General features: G+C 32.1%; 1 protein-coding gene across 2 annotated transcripts in view; it reads right to left on the bottom strand.

Annotated features, from left to right (window-relative positions):
* Positions 1-1,903: 1,903 nt before the first annotated feature.
* Positions 1,904-23,464, bottom strand: part of LOC124362433 (acidic mammalian chitinase-like) — a 38,263-nt gene continuing 16,702 nt past the window's right edge. The window contains exons 3-8 of one of the 2 annotated variants that reach the window (XM_046816928.1): positions 22,194-22,477; positions 21,875-21,999; positions 11,606-11,842; positions 8,265-8,480; positions 5,188-5,398; positions 1,904-2,284 (exon numbers count right to left, since the gene is read on the bottom strand). In XM_046816928.1, the coding sequence (XP_046672884.1) occupies positions 2,141-2,284; positions 5,188-5,398; positions 8,265-8,480; positions 11,606-11,842; positions 21,875-21,999; positions 22,194-22,477 (1,217 nt within the window). In that variant the 3' untranslated portion in view covers positions 1,904-2,140. Of the gene's footprint in view, positions 2,285-5,187; positions 5,399-5,596; positions 6,143-8,264; positions 8,481-11,605; positions 11,843-21,874; positions 22,000-22,193; positions 22,478-23,464 lie in introns of those variants that run through there. The other variant, XM_046816929.1, reaches the window with a different exon arrangement.

Below are 23,464 nucleotides of genomic sequence, written 5' to 3'. Positions count from 1 at the left end.
ATAAAAAAGTGAATGATGTGTGTGTGTGTGTGTGTGTGATGTTAATATTAAAATTATAAATCATGTTCCTGTTTTACTTGCAAGCATATAACATGTAATTTAAATACCTCAGAATTGTACCTGTCAAATTTAGTATAGCTATTTATGGAAGACTCATCACACAAGTGTTATTCAGGCAAGAGAAAATCATCTGTTACATTTATTGTAACGATTTCCCCTTCAAGTTTCATGTAAATAAGAATCCCTGAAATCCCCTTCCCCTAATCAAGTTGTAATAATTAATGAACTCATACAAGATAAGTCAAAAAGAAAGGTTTGTACCAAAAATTTGAAAAAATAATTTTTTTTCTAATCTTACCTTAAGAGTTTGCATACACACTCCAAATCATCATTTTTTTAATCTCTAGACATTGTTTCTAAAATCTAGAATCGGTCCACTTTTTAACCTCTCCAACATTAATTTAACAACTATCTGAACAGCTTATTTCATCTACGGAAATTTATTAATAAGAAGCAAAATAGTGTCCAGATGATTGTAATGTCCACATTGATAAAATTCATTGAATAGTAGAATAACTCTCAAAATCCATTTCTGAGCACAGGATGTGGTAAATGAAAACACTAAATATGGATGTGAGAGAAAGTGATGATGGCTATTCAGAAGACTTCCCACCACAGGCCAGTAAGCTTAACCTTACGCAAAACATTATATTGAAAAGGAATGTTCTTAAACCCGCCCTTGCAATTGCATAGGTTGTTTAGTTCTGACTTCAATTAACATATGAAATGGACAGTTGTGAGTGCCAAATAATTGCTTCACCTGTACATGTGCATTAGCTACTTCACGGTTGTACAAACCTTTCTTTATTCATATCATGGTCAGTACATAACACTTTTTTTCTTGCTACATATTTATTTTATAAAAAATCAAATCTTTTGTTAAATTCGAAATGAGAGAAGTAATAAAACAGTGATTAGATTAAAATCACAAATATTAAACACCATTGAAAATTTCAATAATATATACGGTAACATTTTTGTTATAATTTTTTATAAATCAAAAGAAAAAGTCAAATCTCTCCTGAGCACCAATACATAAAAAACAAATAAATATTAACCTAAAACTGTTATTAACTTTGTAACTGAACCAATTACAACAAAAATAAAGTTAAGGTATATTAATAGATTGTCACATCACTATAACAAGGAAACTGAATAAACATTTGAATAAATGTACTACTATCAAAATATATATATATATACACTGAAGTCTATAAAAATAACTGAAATATATATATATATATTTCAGTTATTTTTATAGACTTACCCAGAAAAAGGTAGTTTATATAAGATTTTCTCTATAGATTGATAATTTTAATTGAATTGAATTACTAAATAATGTAGCTTTCAACGTGCATTCTTCATTATAAAAGGGGTCAAAATTATTTATTTGTTGGAATGTAATTTCTTTGCATTTTTGTCTAGTTTTAAAGTAACTGTAAATTGCTTCAAGCTCAATTATTTTACAGCAGCCAGTAATTAAAATGCTTAATGAGCCTTTAATAATCTATATTAAAATGCTCAACATTAACTTAATAGAATCTAACATATTTCATGTAAAAAAATATTTGAGACCAAACAAAACATAACATTAATAAAACTATATGACATCATATGATAAAAATCCAAATATAAATTAAACAAACTTAACATACAATAAACACACAAACTGAATATTTATAAATAATTCAATACCAGTAGAGATCTGCAGTGTGTGTGTGTGTGTGTGTGTGTTTTTTTTTTTTACAAAACTGTTATATTCATATTAATGTTTACATAAAATAATTATTGTAGTATTTTTGCAATTTAAGCACCATTAATAAGGTTCTAAGTCCTGATAACATACTGGGGCACAGGACAGTGTGATGATAACGATGTATTGATTAAAATTGGAGTGTTTATGCATGTAAACAAATGCATAGGAAAAATTTAATTATTTTGAGTTTGGATCAAAATATTGGAATGTAACTGAAAGTTTGTATGATAGGATTGACACACTGCAGAGTAGTAGAGTAAGTTAGCGAATGATTGAGAGCGTGGGGTGAAGGTGAAGGGCGATGTCTAGGCCCCGCTCCACCTGTCACAACTGGTCATCCTGCAGAACATCCCGGACCCGAGCTGTCAGAGGGAACCTGGAGGACCCCCCACAGGAGAGCAACACATCATCCGTGTTCAGGGAGTAGATCATCACTCCACCCAGCCCATGTTCTTTCGTGAATTCAGCCTTGTTATAGAGAAAAAAAAATAATTCAGAAACATGTTTCCATATGATTAATACTGTTTCTCATTTTAAAATATACTAGGTATGACCATCATCTACGTTTTATAGTTCACATCGCATTGAAACATTGTTATCATGGGAGAGCAGTGACGACCTCATGGTCTAAGATTAGACTTAAGATCCGAGTTAGAGATGGTGCAGGTTCAAATTCTATTAGTGAGCATTGCAATTTTTATTAGTACTGTTGACCATCTAATGTACTGACTCTCTACCTTATTCTCTGCACAGATCAGTGACTCAGGAAGATAGGCAGAATAAGGATATAAACACGATTAACCTTTCCTTTCGTGTTAAAAATATCTAAAAAAAACCATTAAATTCTTTAAATATTTCAGCTTATTTTGGCTTAGAGCTATTGTCAGTCCAGAGATGTTAAATAAAACTACCAATAAAATATGCCCGTTTATACAGATGAGTTGAAAGAGATGAGAGCTGTAACATGGTTGGCATAGCTTAATTATAATTAATCAATGATCAATACAGCTTCTTTGTCACAGATAATCATGTTACACAGCCCTGCCTGATTCAATTCAACTGTACAAGCAGACATGTTTTTTATTGGCAGTTTCAACTGAACTGTGTTCACTGACGATGAATCTCCACAGCTATGTTGATTATTTCAAGAATTTAATTGTTAACAATAAATAAAATTGGTGTGAACCAGAAAACATAGTCATGACACAGGCCACACAAGCATAAAAACTAAAATGTAAAAAAATTTAGTTGAAAATAAATTTGTTTTTCCTAAAATTACATGATAGGTTATTAGTTAATTAATTTAATTTAATAGAATAAATTTTCCAAATAGACATATGTCTGTGGGTGGAGACGACTTCCATATAGCAGCTCAGTATATTTGCAAACTACACGTTCACAATGACGGCTTATTTCCAAACTTTTTTTATTTGCCATTGATTTTTTTCAATAATAATGGCAAAAACCGTAATTTTTTATGTTAAACATCTAAGTATAATGAGGAAAGTAAGTAGGCTTCACAATTTTGCACACAAAAATTATTTTAATATGTTTCTTCGTATACCCCAAGGAGTATCTAAAAAATTAATTTACCTTAAAAATTAAGAAATTGTGGGCCCAATGGGGTAATTGGTGTGCGCAATAAGGAATCACATAGCAATGTGTACCCCATTAGGCACACAATGCGTTTTACAAAAGCCTGGTGTGTACCTGATCAGGTTCATTACAGCAATTATGAAAGATCGTGTGTACCTGATGGGGTATATGTCGTCGCAAACGAGTTAATTGAATTTGATTAAACAGTCTTAGAATATTTCAGTGAAGAAGGTGCTCTTCTTATTGGAAAAACTGGTGTGAATCAACAATTATTGGACAATTGTGGGTTTTCTTTTACAGAAAATAATAGAAAAAGTCATAATAGTCAACAAAAAATACAATCCACGAACTATACTGTCTATAGACAACTCTACTGATTGAGAAAGATTACAGTGCAATCAAAAAACTATGTGTAAAATATGTATACTTTTATGTTCTATCAATCAGTGGACTCTAGAACATAGTTTTCAAGGTAAGTCTGCTGATCTCCCTATCAACTAGTAACAATCCCTGGCTCTCAGCCCTATTAATTCAAATATAAAAAGTATAACGTTAAGAGGTTCACCTAATCCAAAATGTTAAACAAAACGATATAATTTTTTCAGTCATGAATGACCTTGAATTACTGCACTATGCAGTAATGAGTCATACCAAGCATACCGGAGCAAAACTCCGGAATAGTAGTTGGTTGGCAATGGATAACTTAGCAGACATGAATAGATTGGCAATATGGAGATTCACAGTAAGTTAAAGAGGAGTTTGTGACTGGTTTTTGAATTTGGTGGCAGATGAGTGTGCAAGACACGGGAAAGATGGTGGAGTACAAGATAAAAAAGTAGCGAAATATGAAAATATGTTGTAAAATTGTGAGGTCTTTATTGAATTAAAATTTTTTGAGAAATGGACACTCTTGACTTTCAGAATAACTCTTGTATTTGACGTGTCTCTATAGATAACAGTAACAAAACATATATCCTAAATATGAAATTAAAGTACAGTAACTCAAAACATTACTATTTAATTGAATGAAGTCAAAGCCCTTTTTGGCATTTTCTTTCGATCTTATCACCACTATACTTACTACAAGGTAAGCTATCTTTAATATGTTTTAAACTCACCAAATACTACTCTTTTGTATCACAGTCACCATGATACACAGATTCTGGCTTTTGAACTTTATATCAATTTTGTGTTTCAAGTCTATTTGAAAATGTGAAGAAAGACAATATTTATTCATTATTCATTTATAAAATGTGTATAACATCAGAATTGTATTTTTATGTAAACAATTTTTAAAATTGGACAGAATATCGTAACAATTCAAAATAAATTTCATTGAATAGAAAATGTAATGAAGTTAAGGCTGTTAAAAATAGAAAAAATACAAACTATATAACAAACTGAATTCCAGCCCTGAAAGAGGAGGAATCAAAGTTTTATATATAACCAACTGAAATATTCAAACATTATTTTTTCCAGTAACAGTTGTCATGTATATCAGATTAGATATGAAATTTTTTGCAAAATTTCACTAGCTGATAAATAAAAATACTTGGAAGTAAATAAATAATTACTATCAGTGGAATTATTAGAATGTGTAATATTAAATCACTACAAGAACTATAATTTGCACTAATTTTCCACCAACTGCCATTGAATGTGCATAAGTTTGCACTAGTAATTAATTAAAGAATGATATATATATATGGCAAGCATAAACTAAGCAAATTAAAAATGTATAGTAGCCAATAGGTCAAATATGCAAGATGACTCACCTTATAAGCAACACTCTGTTCATTGTCAAATGATATCCATTCTTTGTTTTTGAAAGTATATGGCACTTTACTCTCATAGTCAAACACTGACTTTACTCCCTTGTTATTCATGAAAGAGCAGACTTCGTGGTATGCGACAAACCCATCTGACCCCACTGAGCCTATGCCACTGCTCGGTGCATCCCATCCATTGTTTTCTTCGTTAAGCAGCCTGCAACACACAATCCAACTATATTTGGGCAGAACTAATGGTAGATTAGACAAACCCATCAGACCCCACTGAGCGTATGCCACTGCTCGGTGCATCCCATCTATTGTTTTCTTCGTTCAGCAGCCTGCAACACACAATCCACCTATATTTGGGTAGAACTAAGGGTAGATTAGACAAACCCATCAGACCCCACTGAGCGTATGCCTCTGCTCGGTGCATCCCATCCATTGTTTTCTTCGTTCAGCAGCCTGCAACACACAATCCAACTATATTTGGGCAGAACTAATGGTAGATTAGACAAACCCATCAGACCCCACTGAGTGTATGCCACTGCTCGGTGCATCCCATCTATTGTTTTCTTCGTTCAGCAGCCTGCAACACACAATCCAACTATATTTGGGCAGAACTAATGGTAGATTAGACAAACCCATCAGACCCCACTGAGCGTATGCCTCTGCTCGGTGCATCCCATCCATTGTTTTCTTCGTTCAGCAGCCTGCAACACACAATCCAACTATATTTGGGCAGAACTAATGGTAGATTAGACAAACCCATCAGACCCCGCTGAGTGTATGCCACTGCTCGGTGCATCCCATCCATTGTTTTCTTCGTTCAGCAGCCTGCAACACACAATCCAACTATATTTGGGCAGAACTAATGGTAGATTAGACAAACCCATCAGACCCCGCTGAGTGTATGCCACTGCTCGGTGCATCCCATCCATTGTTTTCTTCGTTCAGCAGCCTGCAACACACAATCCAACTATATTTGGGCAGAACTAATGGTAGATTAGACAAACCCATCAGACCCCGCTGAGTGTATGCCACTGCTCAGTGCATTCCATCTATTGTTGCCTTCATTCAGCAGCCTGTAACACAAAATCCAACTATCTGAGAATAACTTTTGTAAATCATAAAGCCATCAATAATTCCATTGTATCACATTTCTTTAAATACCAATTCATGCAGACGTATCGTGGCCTGTATTCTGTATTCAGTTTTAATAATTAGTGTTGTGTTTAGTTTTTTTTTAAGTGCAGAGTTAGTGAAGTTGACACACAACATGGTGGTTGTGATTCCTGACTTAAACGTGTCACAACACTCTGGTATGTTGTTTATTTTAGCCTAGTTTGTAATTATGTGTTAGGTTAGTAATTTACCTGAAGAAGAGATCAGATTGCAGATCTCGAAACATAGTGTTACTGATTTTTTGTTTCACTGAACGATGGCAAATGTCCAGAAAAATCCTGTTTTCTTCACAATCCTTCCATCGTCAAATATAAACTTAAAACAATGAACCAATTCATGACTATGTTTATAAGTTGTTTTAATTAAATTCACTTAAATTCATAGTCAATAGCAATTAAAATCATGAACAATTGAAGAATATGAAATGTATGAAACATGACAGTAAAATAAAAAAATACATAAAATACATTTGAGTTACTAATTCATTATTACTTAAATTAACGTTTTATTTACTTACTTTATTTATTATTTTTAATTTTAATAAAATATACATTTATATATGTTGTAAATTAAGTCCTGATACACATGGATATATTCCAAAGGGATTTATATATCAATGTACGATCTTTAACATACTTATTTAAAAAAATGTCCTCCCCTTTTAAAGGGGGTAACTTTAAATGTTCAAATTGCAACCCCTATCTTGTGAGATTTCATTTTAAATAACTATTCAATAGAAACACAATGACACAAGACAATCTCTCTATAACATTGCTAGCAAAAGTTATGGGCAAATAATGTCTTAAATTGTAATGCCACCTATAAAGTAGTGACGGAGCAACAAATACATAATTGAATAGTATTCGAATAGAGCCGGGTATTCACATATTCGAATACTTCAAAATGAATTCGAATACTTTTGAAATGAATACAATTTCTTTGTAAGAATCAAATTCAAACCTACAGTATTCATTCGTTTGGACTAATAGTATTCAAATACAATATTCAAGAGCTGTATTCATATTCATATACATGTATTCATTGGAGCGTTTTAGATAAATATATACATATCATCAAAGTCTTACTGAAAGATATCACACATGCATTGTGTTGACATGTGCACGACTTTGGCATTGTCCCCACAGGTTATTATTTTGTTATGTTATTTGCCCATAACTTTTGCTAGAAACATTGTAGAGATATTTTCTTAGTGCCATTGTGTTTCTTTTTAATTGACCTTAAGTACATGTCACAAAATAGGGGTTGCAATTTGAGAATTTTAATTTACTCTCTTTGAAAAGGGGGGGAATTTTTTTCTCCAAAATTACTAAAATGTGAGGAATTATTTGCCCATAACTTTTGCTAGGAAGGCCATAGAGAAGTTTATTCATGTCATTATGTTTCTATTGGGACTGTTTCTTTAAAATGACATGTCACAAGATACGGGTAGCAGTTTGAAAATTTTAAGTTACTCCCTTCTACTCTCCTTTAGGAAGGGAAGGAAATTTTTATCCTTAAAAAATCTTAAAACGTATTTTAATAAGTATGGTAAATATTGTACATTGAGATCTCAATCCGTTTGGAATATATCCAGGCATATCAGGACCTATTTTACAACTTGTATATATACAGGTTTGTAAAAAAAATCCCTTTACGTGTATATACAGGGTGTAAATTAATTAAGACCTGATACGCCTGAATATATTCCAAACAGATTAAGGTATTGATGTACAATCTTCACTATTAATGCATTTGTACCCAAAATAAGAAAAACGGACTCTAATTAAAACAAGCATGAGAACTTTTAATACCTTAGTCTAGGAAAAATCATCCTTTTTTGAAACAAAAACTGTTTCATGTAGTCTTTAATCTGAAATTAGAAAATTCTAACAACTCACGTGAATGAGTGCCCATAAGTCGGAACTCCAATTATAATTTTTGATGCAGGCATCCCTTTATACAACCAGTAGGCAGCAGTCCAGTTCAGGTTAAGTGTGGTGAAGTAGCCCTTTTCTACCTGACGCTCGTATAGTGGCGCGTTGGCTCCGGTCAGCGGCAGATACGGCTGGTACATGTGGTAGTCGTATGCCATCACGTTCACAAAGTCTATATAGCTGGAATATAAGTGTCATTTATAAAATTTTTAACAAAATATTTAATTTGATATTATTCAACCACCTTTAGTAAGTGAAATAATTAGTCGAATAATATACTATACAAACTATCTTTCTATTCCACTTTTCTAAAAATATATTTAGTTTTAATTTTCAGCATTCCATTAAAACTTTAGTAATTTTGAAACTAAATGTACAATAACAACTTTACTATCAACTTATGCAGGGCTTTTAGTGGTAAAAATACAAACAGGAGCCATAAAAAAGGGTCTCAAATTGTATACTGTATGTGATGGTACCAATTTAACTATCCACAACAATTCAGTTCTGACTATGTTCTCCTTAGTTTCGGTAACTGAGTGATGTTTTTATTAGATTTGGAGCCATATCGCTTGTACTAGTACTGGAACAAGTTTAACCCTTTGGGTGCCAAGGGCCGATATTATCGGCTCACTATATTTAACCAAAGCGTGCCGAGAGCCGATATTTTCGGCCCTTTACGTTTAACCGAAGTGTGCCGAGAGCCGATGTTTTCGGCCCATTACGTTTAACCGAAGTGTGCCGCGGGCCGATATTTTCGGCTTTGCAATTATATTATTTTTTTAAATCATATAGTAAGCGAATCTTCATAACAGATACATCAAATGAAAGGGGAAGAGTTACTTAACAAATTTATATATAATTTGTTATAGTATAAGGTCTAGGACAGTATGTGTCAAGTGCACCCGGGGTTGCCACCTTGACTGTCTCCCCCGCCACGAGTGTAAATAGACTGAACGTTTATGTAACAATGTATATATTTTATATAGAGACATTTCTTTGCATAGTTTTTTATAGACTTAGTAACATTTTTCAATAGGCCTATGCTATAGACTATAGGCACTAAAAAATAGTGAGTGATTGAAGATTGGACTTTTTCTGCCTTTCAATAACTGAGGGTGAGTAAAAGCAAATAATATAAAAAATAGGCTATTTGTCATGATTTTATTTTTTTGGAACATGCATTAGGGTCCTAACCAATGTTTTTCAACCATCTCAATGCTAGTTTAATAAATATAGTTTTGTTTAGAAAAGTCCTTACAATAACATGCCCTTACATTACATTGTCAATATTTTAGCATTTTAGTCCAAATGTAAAGTTTTATTAAAAATCTTATAAAACTTTTATTTCTCAAAATTTCTTTCTGAAATTTTCTATATTGGTTCATAATTATACATACTAATGTAAAATGTAACATATGTTTACATAAATAGTATAATAGTATAAGTTTTTTAATAAAAAAAAAATAAAAAATAAAAAATAAAAAAGATTTTTATTTTTATTTCTTTTTTAGTTTACTTATTTCTATTTTTGGATATTATCATAAAACTTTGCTATTACATAACAGTATATTTCATAACCTAAAAAACAAAACAAAAATTATCCATTTATCATTATTAGGATAGTAGTTATAAAATTTTTAGTCTAACATAACAAAATAGCTGTTTTGTGCTTGGCACACTTTTGGCTGTTATAGGCCATTTACCACTGGCACTCAGGAAACACCCACAGCTCACATGCATGGCATTACTCAAAACGAATCTTGAAATTTGCTTGGCATCCAAAGGGTTAAACCTCCTGAAGAAGTTAGACAAGTTATGTTTGGCAAGTTTCACATTTAACTTTTTGCTAAATTTTTTTTTCATTTGTGCGTGTTAAATAATATGATAAAACCTATTAGCTACATTGATTACACTGTCATGTACTACACAAAACATTTCATTATCACTTTTCCTTCTAGTCTAGAAACCAATTAGGTTTAATAGTTAAAATCCTTGGTCTTCAACTATACAATCATTCACTTTACACTTCCCCAATTATCATATGATATGATACACTTTTAAATACAAACAAAGAGAATTTCTGGATTTCAGCTTGCTAGCACAATATAACCTGTGAACAAAGAAACAAAGCAAAGTACTGCAACAACTAAGTGGAGCACAGACTTTACTTTGATTATCCCGTCAAATAACTTAATTTGGGGATTTTTTCTTTTATATACTGTATAAATACTTAGTGTTATTATTTCATTAATTATTATTAATACTAAATACCAATTTTAATAAGAGACTGGTAGGGATAAAACTAATATAAGAGACTTTAGGAACTATCACTAAAAGCGCTGTTATCAATACACCTTTGTTTTTATTTTTATCAGTTGTATTCTAATTTTATTAGTTTGAAATTAAGATTACTATTTTTGTTTCCTATATTATAATTTTAATATTTCAATCTTATACAATTGTTTATTGTTGTTTTATGTTGTTTAACAGTTATATTGTAGTAAAATGGAGTAGGTTGTATTGAGCGATACATACAAATAAAACATAAATTATATTTAACCCAGCAAGTGGTTTCCATGTTACGTTTACAAAAGTCTATTTTACCAACAAAAAGTACCATGAAATATCTACTATATACATATTAAAAATAATCATGTTTGTTGACTGTGGGTGAAACGATCATTCGATTAAAACATCCTATATTAAAGTTGTTATTTGATTGTAAGATCGAATGAGACAGATGTACTACGTCTTTCAGCTTCATCATTTTTGAAGTTTTGTTCTGTCTTGGTAATTATTTGTTTGTTTTTTGTAAATAAACAATGTTGTTTATATTGTTAATGCAGGAATACTGTTCCAAGTATTACAATTATTCCACAATGACATGCTATCAAGGTAATACACATTTTCTGAATCTGCCTTACTCTAAATTTTATTAATGCAAAACGACAATTTATTAATAAAATGCAACAAACAATAGGTTTTCTTATAAATAGATACAATTTTGAAATATTTAGAGTTTTTGAACTGTTGTTGAAATCAGCACATGATTAATAGCAATGAGCTGTTATTTAACAACAGATTTTTTGGGATTTTGTTATTGGTTTCTAATCAGAAAATCAATGTTGGAAAGAATATAGTTCCATCCGTCTTAGTTATCTTTAAAAATATTTTAATAAAAGTGTTACCTTGAATAATTTATATGATATGTTAAAACTATAATAAAAAAATTGTATACCTTATAAAACTATACGACTCACAATATATAACTTATGTGACATTGTAATATATTCTCCACTCACTCTGCCATAGCTGAGATGTTGTAGGAGTTGTCTATGATAGGTTTGGGTGCTCCGGCTGCCACGCTGAGTAGCAGAGGAGATTCCCGCTGCCTGAAACTAGCGGACAACTGACGCAGCAACTCAGTGAAACAGTTGGTCTGGTTGGTGACCACAGTTGGCCAGTTAGGGAACTCCCAATCTAAATCCAGTCCATCCATCTCGTACGCTTCCAAGAACTTGACAGCCTCATCGACAAACCTAGTCATTAATAATAGTTAATGATTGGTTCTGAAGAAACGTAATTTACATGGTTAAATATATTTTGAAGACAGAATTGTGGAAAATATACATTTTAAATTCTTATATCTATTACATTTACTTAATAATCTTATAGAACAATATACCACCTATGAAATAATTATAGGAATTTCGGTCCGTTTTACAAATCATATAATTAATTGCACATTAAATAACTTTAAACCTGAATCTGGCAGTTTAAATTCCTATAATGCCAGGCACTATTTTGCTAGTTGTACATGCCTTCATTCAAACCTATGTAGAATATTTATTATTGAAACAAAGTATACTCTATTATATATTTTATTTTTCAGTACGAAACAAGGAACATTTATATGCAGTTAAATTAGTTTTTAAATTTAAATTTAGGTTTATTTCATTTTAAGTGAAAATAATAAAAGTAAGACAAAAATATCCAAAAGTAAAGCCTTATAAAAATAGAAATAATTTTGTTTATTAATTTATAAAATATACAAAATGTCTTAAAAATGTTTTTTTGTGAAAAACATCCAAAAAACTCCACTTTCCCCAAAATTTGTAAATTGTTTTTGGTAAATAGAATAAGAATAAGAATATGTTGTAGAGCATAAAAGTTTAAAAAACAAATCTTTTTGTTTTTAAAGATACTTTTATATATAAAAAATGTGTTTTACAAATCCTAAGAAGTGTTTTATCAAGAAATAAAAGTTGTAAAAAACACATAATATATTGTCAGAAAATGAAGTAAATTTATTATAATAAACCTCATTGTGTAATAATAATAATTGTCTAGGTTTACCTGACTTATTTACTACATCACTCATAGTGTTCAATACATCAAAAAATAATTAAATAAACATTATTTGTAATCTAGGTGTAGACCTAGGTATAACGATTTTTATATCACAATTTAGCCTACAAACCTGTGAAATGTCACTCAATTATTATACAATAAATGAATCACAAACAAACCATTGATCACAGTATAGTTTATAGGTAAAAGCTTAGAATTCACAAATAAAAGTTTAGAATACACAATGAGCAATGCCGGTGCATCAATCAATATGGCGGCTATAGTCCTCTCCAAATTATAAATTTTGATCATAAAATAAACCCTTATAATTTACTTATTCCTTGAAGATATCTATACCACTTAATGGCAAATTTCACTAAGAGAAGTTTGATATCATTTGATACTAACACAACTCTAATATATATTACGAGAAACAACAAAATACTAGCGACTAAACTAGTCCGACTACATTACAGAAATGTTGCAAACAATGGTTGCGTCGTAGGTTTTTCTTTGCAACATACATCAATGAAACGATGTTTGAAGCAGATGATCTTGTTAAAAGTAAATTTTGAATGTAGTGATGTAGCCATACTCATTCCTAAGTGGAGTTTCCTGCAGCAAAAGTATACCGAAAAAGTCCTGTTTTTTCGTGCTCTATCAAAGACACACCAAACCAACATTTGTATTGCAACTTTACAATTTTGGTGCATACTTATTATGCATTATTATTCAATAAATAATATACCAAATTATTCAGTGAAACATCACAATTAATTTGATATAGTATTTGTCCTACTTAAGTTTTATTTTTGATAGCAAAAGTTTCATTAACACGTTAGCTGCCAAGGCCTTAAATACCTGATTTCCATCAGAAATGCCAACATTTACCGGCAACATTTTTTAAATATAAATTAGTGTAGTGTGTTTAGAGGGACATCTAAAATGATAAATATTACCATCAAAATGTTTATAAATATTTAAAAAAATGTCGTACCGATCGGTACGACATGTCATTTTTAGTGAGCAGAATATCACTTTAAATTCACCCGTCGTATCGATCGGTTACGACATCAACTGAGGCTATTTCCCGCGCGTTTACTACTAACTTTGTTCTCCATGGGCCTGTATCCAGATACTTGCAAGCGTATTCGTTTAGCTGCGTTCATATTGTGTACTCGCAGGTGGTGTTTACTTCCCGCGTTTATAGATATTTGTTGTTTTCATCGCATTTACGCTTGATTGTTTCTATAGGTTGTGGCATATTTTTGATAGTAGTAAATGTTTTGCTTGTGTAATACGATATTGTGGGTGAAGTGTTTTGTTGTTTGAATTGATATTTCTGCAATCATGTCTGATCAACTGGGTTCATCTGAAATTGACAGAGAGTTAATGGGAGATGAGGTTTAGTGATCTAAGTGACAATAACTGTGGTTCCAATTACTAGCTACTTTACACCTCCTATGAGTGACTCGGGTGGACCTGACACAGATGAAGATAGTGATATAGGTGAGACTGCAAATAACACACATACTAACAAAGGTCATCATTTTTGCAAGACTTATTAGGTGATTGGGACAATAATTACAGTGAACATTCAAATGACAATTGTGTATCATTATCAAAGGAAAGTAATACTAGCACGATTTTATCTAACACAAATAATCTTTTTGAAAGTGAGAATGGTTATGAAAACCTACTAACTTCTGATTTAGAAATTCAAGATGATAACCTATTTACAGAAATACCTTTATTTGAGGACAACCAAACTCTCCATGACCAATTACCAAATAAACCTCCAAACTTCTAATGTCCCCGAGCATGAAAATCAACAATCTGAACCTAGCTGAATCTCATGATATCCACATGAATGATGCTGACAGAGAATCAGATATCCAGCAACCTACTAATGAGGAATGCCATATCAATACCGATCCACCTGCTATACGTCTGCGAGGTCGAGGTGAAAGAAGAGGACGTGGTCGAGGTCAAGGCCGTGGACGCTCTCTCAACCGTCAACCAGCAATAAGAGGTAGGAGGAACAACAGGGCCAATGCGCCTATTGACAATTCTTGGGGTGCGTTCCAAGGTTTACAACAATCATTTGATGTAACTAGACTACGTGAATATCATTTTAACTTACCAAGAAACAGTAAGCCTATAGATTACTATAAACGTGTGGTTACAGATGATATTGTTCAACTTATGGTTGATGAGACTAATTGCAATGCTGTCCAAACACTAGCTGGACGGCGTCTTAGTCGGAGTAGTAGACTTAGAAAGTGACAGCCTATTGATCTTAAAGATATGACAAAACTTTTTGGGTCTCCTAATATGGATGGGGCTAGCTAGCTTCTTACCCTAGAATAAGTGATTACTGGTCTAATAAGATATTACATAAGAATGTTGTTGCAAGCCCAAGTTATGAGTAGAAATAAGTTTCAACTTATATTTAAGATTTTGGCATTTTAATAATAACGAAGACGCAGAACAAACTGGTAGGTTAGCAAAAATAACCCCTTTGATACAAATGCTAAATGATGTATTCAAAAATTTAAAAACTGCTGAAGATGAACTAGCCGTAGACGAATTAATGGTTCCATTTAGAGGAAGACTACAATTCCGACAGTATTTACCCAAAAAGGCTCATAAGTATGGAGTTAAGGTTTTCAAACTGTGTGACAGCAAAGGGTATACATATGGTGTCAAAGTCTACTCTGGAAAGGGAACAATTGTAACACCAGATTTATTGATGGGTACGTCTGTTGTTCTGGAACTAATTGAACCCTATGTAAACTCTGGAAGTACCATTTATGTAGATAATTATTATTGCTCAATTGAACTAGCTTAAATGTCTCCTTCGAAAAAAAAAACACACTTAGTGGGTACACTATGGTCTGATCATATAGGAATACCCAAAGACCTGATTTTAGACATAAATCTTACCCCTGGAGAAATGGCTGTAGTAGAGAATGTTGACGGAATTACTATAACTAACTGGCAAAGACAAAAGAAGAGTTTTAATGCTCTCTACTAAACATGCTATAGATATGGTGGATACAGGGAAAAGGGATAGAAATGGGAATAGTATTATGAAGCCTCTTGTAGTATCAAAATACAATGAGTTAAAAATGGGGATTGATATTGCTGACCAAATGGCCTCATACAATTCAGCTGTCCGCAAAAACATTATGCTGGTATCACAAAGTTGCCGAGAGCTTGCTTTTTGGTATCTGTATTGTAAATGCTTGGGCTTTCTTACAAGGATAATTGTGAAACCAAACATCAAGCGACTCTCATCAACATCTTTCAAAGAAAGTATTGCTCTAGAAACTGATGGGCCTCGAGGAACAGCCATCATTAAGTGTAGAAGTAACAGGACAACATCGTTTACTAGAAACTGAACATTTCGTTGGTACAGGCAAAAACAGGCGGCGGGTTAAAAAAATGTGTAAAATGTGCTATAAAAGAAGTGCAGGATTAGAAGGAAGGGAAAGGTCCAAGAATAAATTCAAGGTTACTACGTTTTGCGATAAGTGCTGTGGACAACCGTTTATGTGCAAAACTTGTTTTAGGAACATTCATGTTTAAGCTGAAGAAAGAGTTTATTTTTCTTTATATTATTTAGTATGCACCTATCTGGAAATAATTAATAATTTGTAATGCAATCTAACCTGTCATATCTTATTCTAGCCTAAGATTTGTAATTTTTGTATAAAATACCACTTATTATAATGCACAAGGTTATATTTGTGTTCACATTACTTACAATGAACTTGTCTCTAAACAATGTACTAATTTGTAATGCAAACCTAACCTGTCCATATTTTATTCTAGCCTAAAGATTTGTAATTTTTTGTATAAAAATACAACTTATTATAATGCACAAGGGTTATATTTGTGTTCATATTACTTACAATGAACGTCTCCGAATAATGTACTTATTCCTAACCTAAAATATTAGACTAAATATTGTTTAAGCATATACTATATAAATTAATACTAATTACAATGTTTTTCAACAATATAGTGCATTTTCTTATTTCTTTCTAGTTCCTAAGTTCCCAAAATTCACCGTTGTACCGCTCGGTACGACGAAATTTCAATATTTCAGTTGCTAGGTGACATCCCAAATATTGCCCATAAACAGAACAAATTGTTTCTGTGTTTTAGAATACACTTTGAACTTCATAACAGTTCCTTTTGTGACCGTTAGATGCCTCTCATATTCACATAACGATTTTTTTTGTAAAACGCCACCAGGTGGCATTGTCGTGCCGATCGGTACGACGTGTTACTTTTAGAAACTCATGGTGTAAGTACCGATCGGTACGACGTGGCATCTAACGTGTTAAATAGATGACTGCAAAATCGACTAATGACTAGTTGTTTAAGATTGGAGAAACATTTAGTGACTAGTCACTAGTCGCCTAACAGATAGATGGAGGGTTAAGTTATGTTCAGACCTATGATGTGATGGTTTGTGATTAAGAATAACTATCATTTACAATAAACATGTTAAAATTATTTTTGAAATTAGACTGAAAAAACTGGAATAACTAATTAAAAGCATATGCTATTTTTCATTAAATCCAAACTGTAGGTAATATTCATAGTAATATACTGCCTTTAACAAAAAGTAAATGTACAATAGGCATACTCAAAAATAGGATAGAGTGGAACATACGTGATATACTCACAACATGAAAATGTAACAGGAATATTCATGGATCTGTCAAAAGCTTTTGATAGCATATCTCATGACATTTTACTCGAGAAATTGAAAAATTTAGGAATCAATAACATCCATTTAAGATGGTTTGAAACATATCTTTCCAATAGAAAAACAGTATGTTGTTGAGATATCTCACATAGAAAAATAACAAATTACAAAAATTTCAATCTAAACATCCAAATAGTAAGAAATGGAGTACCTCAAGGGTCAATTTTGGGTCCTTTATTATTTATTTTGTTACATAAGGGAAATGCCAAAGTGCCTTAGTATTCTTGAAAATAACAAAAACCAGCTCTGTTTATTTGCAGATGATCAAACTTAATCATTTCTGCCAAAACAGAAGCTGAATTAGAAATAACGGTGTATTTGGAACTTTCAAAATTACAAACATTTTTCATTGACAACAAATTAGTTCTAAATACGGAGAAAAACTAACTTTATTTCTTTCAGTACCAAACAAAGTAGAAAACACTCAAGTCCCAATATCTTATTAAATGATTCCTGTTTGGGTCAAGTTCGCAATACAAAATTTCTAGGACTAATCATAGACAACAACCTTAGCTGGGATTTGCATATTGAACAGGTGATAAATCGTATCAATTCTGGAATATATGCTATTTAAAAGACTGTCTTATTTATGCAGCTTATCAGCTTTAAAGATGGTCTTTCATGCCCACATTCAATCCCATATTGCATATGGAATAGATGTGTATGGAGGAACCACAAATCAAAATTTTAATTAAAATTCTTATCTTGCAAAAAAAGCGCTGCGAATAATGTTAAAAATTGATAAGGAAGAATCAGTTAAAAATCATTTTCACTGAACTAAATATTTTAACAGTGCATAGCCTTTACATTTTAGAATGTGTGATGTATGTTAAGACTCATCAGTCCAGTTTCAAGAGTCACTGTGAAAATCATACATATAACACTAGAAATAAAAAGGAATTAGTATTACCTAAGCATAATTTGGAGTATTTATAAAAAAAAAAAAACTTCTTATGCTGGAATAAAATTTTTAAAATCAATTCCAAAAAATAGTATCAAGTGTTCGAGACATAAAGAAGTTCAAATCAATGTTAAAAAAGTATTTAATTCAAAAGGCATTTTATTCATTTGAAGAATTTTATACAATATTATGATTTTAACTCATAAACTATTATAGTAACTTATTTTTAGTGACGCTATTTATTGTACTCATGTGCAAAATATAAATAAAGATATTAAAAAAAAAAAAAAAAAAATGATTACATACTAATATAAACAGACAGGAAAATTAATTATATTTTATTAATTAAGTTTATCTGAATTCAAAATAAATGTCCAAAAATGAGTAGCAAAAAGTTTTTTTATTCACGTGAGAAAAATTTTTAAACTGATATAGTCTTTAGACTTGTTAAAATGCTATAACAAATATCAGAATATTAAGAATTGCTGTTTTATTATTATCAATTTTATGATACAATCCAATTTTCATAAATAGCACGATTATAATTTATCTTTAAAATATGACATTTTAAATAGAAAACAAAGTAGTACGAGTATGCCACACCATGTATTGTGTAATTGGTTTCTTGAAAATTTCGTGAAAAAAAATATAAAATATCTAATAATAAAAAAATATAAATATAAAAATATCTCATTCTCAAAATATCCTGTGGACAGACAGACAGAAACAAAAATTTTTACAGCCCCCAGGTAAATAGAAGATAAATTTGGCCCAGCCTACTTCAATGATGCTCAGCCAATCCCATGTAGGGACATATACTATCATTGAAACTCATTCTTATCTATGTAGAAATAGTTTCATGACAATATTTTTTTATTTACATATTCATAGAGAATAGTAAACAGCGTCCTTAATACTAAACAATATTAAAATTTGTATACAATAAATTGGTTTTGTTTTTTCCATCAAACATCTCTTTCTAGATATTCTTCAATGGTGTAGAAGGGATTTTCTAGCAGCCACTTCTTTACTTCACTCCTGAAAGCCTTTGTGTTACTCTTCTTCAGATCTTCTGGTAAATAGTTCCACAGCTTCATACCCATGTATGATGGCTTCTCAAACAGGGCCATTCGATGCACAGGAAGATGAAAGTTTTCTGCCCTTTGAGTGTTGTAATGATGGATGTCACGACCTCTTGGTAGTCCGTTATTGTGAACAAAGGTAATTGCCTCCAGAATATAGAGAGCCGTGACCGTCAATATTGAAAAGTTGACAAAGAATGGACGACAACTGTCTCTCTGTTGTAAGCCAGTCAGTGCTCTTACTGCCTTTTTCTGGATAACTAAGATGCCATGTAAGTTGCCTATTGAAGAGTTTCCCCATACTAAGATACCATAACGGAGATGAGATTTTAAAAGAGCATGATATGCTATTTTAGCCGTGGCAGTGTCTGTAATTTTTGTTAATCTTCTTATGACATAGATCCCAGTATTTAGTTTCTTAGACAAACTGTCAACATGAGCTGTCCAGCTGAGATCCTTATCTATTGTCACTCCCAGGTAATTTGCTTCTGAAGCCACCCGAACATTCAACAGGTGAGCTGTTTGTTCCTTTTTGCTGCCCATAATTATCTGCTGGGTTTTAGTTTCATTTACCACTAGATTGTTATTGTGGCAATACTGTACAGCCATATTCATAGCAATATATGATTGGATCTCTAAATGTTCTATAGATTTTTCAGACAGAAGCAGAACAGTATCATCAGCATACATCAGGGTTGTGGCAAATTCTTCCAAATATTTAGGCAGGTCGTTGGTAAAAAGTGTGAATAGGACAGGCCCCAGGACAGATCCCTGTGGAACGCCTCTTAAAACTGGTAGTGGACAGGATCTAATTCGCTGAACTTTATTATGTTGGGCATATTTAATTTCAACCACCTGTTCTGCTATTGGTCAAGTAGCTCTCCAGCCATTCTGCCGCAGTGCCCTGTACACCTAAGGACGATAGTTTGATCAAGAGTTGTTCATGGTCAAGCGTGTCAAAGGCTTTACTTAAGTCAAGTAGTATTGCAGTAGTTGTGTTTTTCACTTCTATTTGATCTATTATATGTTCAATAAAGCTAATCAGAGCAGTTGATGTTGATTTGTTTTTTGTGAATCCATGCAAATTTAAGTCAACAGGAGAAATAATTCTCAAAATATTCTGTGAACATTTAGGTAGGCTACACAAATACTCAATCCCAAGGAGGGACACACACAATAATCAAACATTACCCTGTTTATATAAAAATAAACCAAAGCAACAGAATATTGAAGGACTGAAGAAAACACAAGGAAAGTCTTACCAACGAATCAACAAACCTTTACATGTGTTACTACACAAAATTTTTTTGTTCTTCCACAAAGTTTTAATATAAAAGCGCGTTTGCTGGTTTGCATCCATCGTCAGTTATGGAATTACTGAATATAATTGGAGAACATGTCAAAATATCTAAAGACAGGACTCTGTTTATGATATTATTTACCCTACGATTTTCACTTTACTATCATGGTTATACACGAGACCAATACAAAAATGTTCATTAACATTCGGCCAAATCCCATGGAGTGACATGCACCATCATCAAATTCAATGTTGCTTATATGGAAAAGAAACTTAATGCAAAATTTAAGACTACAGATGAAATCATTTTCAAAATATCCTGTAAACAGGTATACAGACAAATGCAATTTGTCTAATCCCTTGAGTTATAAGCCTTATTAACACTCAGCCAATTACATTTAGTTAACTCTGTTAATACAGTGGACGATTCATTAACTGCACATTACTGTGCACAACAAATCAAACAAGAGATTATTCATTATTCACTTATAATTGGGGTTTTCCCTATATTATTGATAATTGAAAACATGACAACAACATTCATGTGTAATTAAATGTTACCAATGATATTATTTATGTACCATTCTATGCTCTGTTGGAAAATCGAAAAAAAAATCAAAGTTTTATTTGTCAAACTACAGTTTAATTTGTCTGTTTCCATAAAAGCTTTATGCTAGTTTAATTTCCTAGATATTTTTTATTTTTAGATCATCTTTAGATAGAACCATTATCGGTTTGGAATATGTTTTTTCGATAGAGTGTTTTCTTGTTATGGGATTTTGGTACAATTAAGAAAATTAATTTTGCAATAAACTAAACTGCACCAACCTCACATTTTGTATTCTGCCAATGTCATAATTAAAATATACATTTATTTTTAAATGAGCTAAAATGTTTTTTATACATGAAATATCTATAATTGTAAAGCTATAAATATTTTATCTGTGTAAAACCATTTACTTCAAAAAAATAGTTTAATCAGGAAATAAAACAAGAATATTTTAGAAAGGTGAGTATAGAGGCTCTAATGGCTGTTCGTGTGTGTATGCTGAACAATCATCATCTGACCTCAAATGTTTTCATTAACATTCTTGTGGTTTACTGTGGTTAGATAACCAACATTATTGTTTATTATTGATAATGAGGTTTTCTTACCGTGTTCTGTTCTCCGGAGAAGAAACAATCCATGCAAATTCTCCTGTGCTGGTGAACCATTCCACTGACAACATCACCTTCAACCGTGGATTCTTTTTCTTCAGTGCCGTGACCCCTTTGTAAACCTGAAAATATTGTTTTTCTCTATCTAAAAGTCATAGTAAAAACTAATTATATACATAAATTAAAATATGATAGTAAAATATACATGTATTACATTTAATGAACCAAAGAACTAAATATTATCATACAAATTATTAAATTATAAAGCTAACTTTCTACAATCCAAAATCACCCTCCATATGAGAAAAGGTCATACCTCAAGGTCAGAGGGTAGATTGGGTTGAATAGTGCCATTGCCAACAGTAGCAAATGCGATGTTAATGTGAGAGCAAAGATCAGGATCCAGCAGGTCTGGTTTAAGCACTACTGTACTGCCTCCATTAGGCAAGTTGTAGTAACACACCAGCATGTATTCTGGTGGCTCTGCATGATGAGACATGTTCAGCACTAGGTGCGGTTGAGACCAGTGTAGGTCTCTACTCATCTCACGTTCCGCCTGACTGTACAGTCCCCCTAGCTGACGGGACTTCCAGGAATACCCTGTACAAATTGGGTAATTTATAGTAACACTCCAGCATTTACTCTGGTGGTTTTACACAATGAAACATGTTCATTACCAGCTATGGTTGAGACCAGTGTGGATCTACTCTGCTCATCTCACATTCCACCTGGCTGCACGCTGCCCTATCTGGGAGGACTCAGGAATACCCTACACAGATCAGGTAATTTATAGTAAAATACCAGCATATACTCTGGTGGCTCTGCATGATGAGACATGTTCAGCACCAGCTGTGTTTGAGACCAGTGTGGGTCTCTGCTCATCTTATGTTCCACCTGGCTGCAAGCTCCCCTAGCTGGCAGGATTTCCAGGAAAACCCTACACAGATTAGGTAACACAAGTGTAAGTGACCCTGTACTTGCACATAAGTGACAATTCCATCATTCCACAAACATTTTTCAAATAATAAGCATGTTTCCTATAGAATATGAATCAATAATATTCAGTTTTTATTCTATTAAATGTTTAATTTTAATATTCTAAAAATTAGGCAAACAGAAAAGTTTATAAAAGGAGTAGAAACAATGTACCTCATCATTAACCACAATAATAAATAAATAAATAAATCTTTATTTGTCGTTCATATTCTTACAATCATTGACAATGTCATATTACAGCCATGGTCAAAATAAAACAACAATGCTTTAGTAACATAAATTAGTCAGTGACGGTTAATTTAAAATAAACTAGGCCTAGATATACATTTGTACATTGGGAATCTTCAATAAATGCTTATTCTAATTGTTGAGAATTATTGGCCAAGCGTTAGAGAAGCCTATCACTTGAAGGGTTGAAAAATTTAATTTCTGTCTATCTATCTCTGACTGTCCGCATGATATCTCAAAAATGAACTGATGTATAGAATTGAAATTTTGCATGAAGCTTCATTTCTACGTATGCAACACTGAGTTCAATGGTGGTACGTGGGATTTGGCTGAATGTTAGTGAATATGTGTACATTCGTCTGA

Source organism: Homalodisca vitripennis, chromosome 5 (assembly GCF_021130785.1).
Source record: "Homalodisca vitripennis isolate AUS2020 chromosome 5, UT_GWSS_2.1, whole genome shotgun sequence".
NCBI classification, from domain to species: Eukaryota; Metazoa; Arthropoda; class Insecta; order Hemiptera; family Cicadellidae; genus Homalodisca; species Homalodisca vitripennis.
Note: the sequence above shows the minus strand (reverse complement) of the source record. Positions and strands in the feature narration are given on the sequence as shown.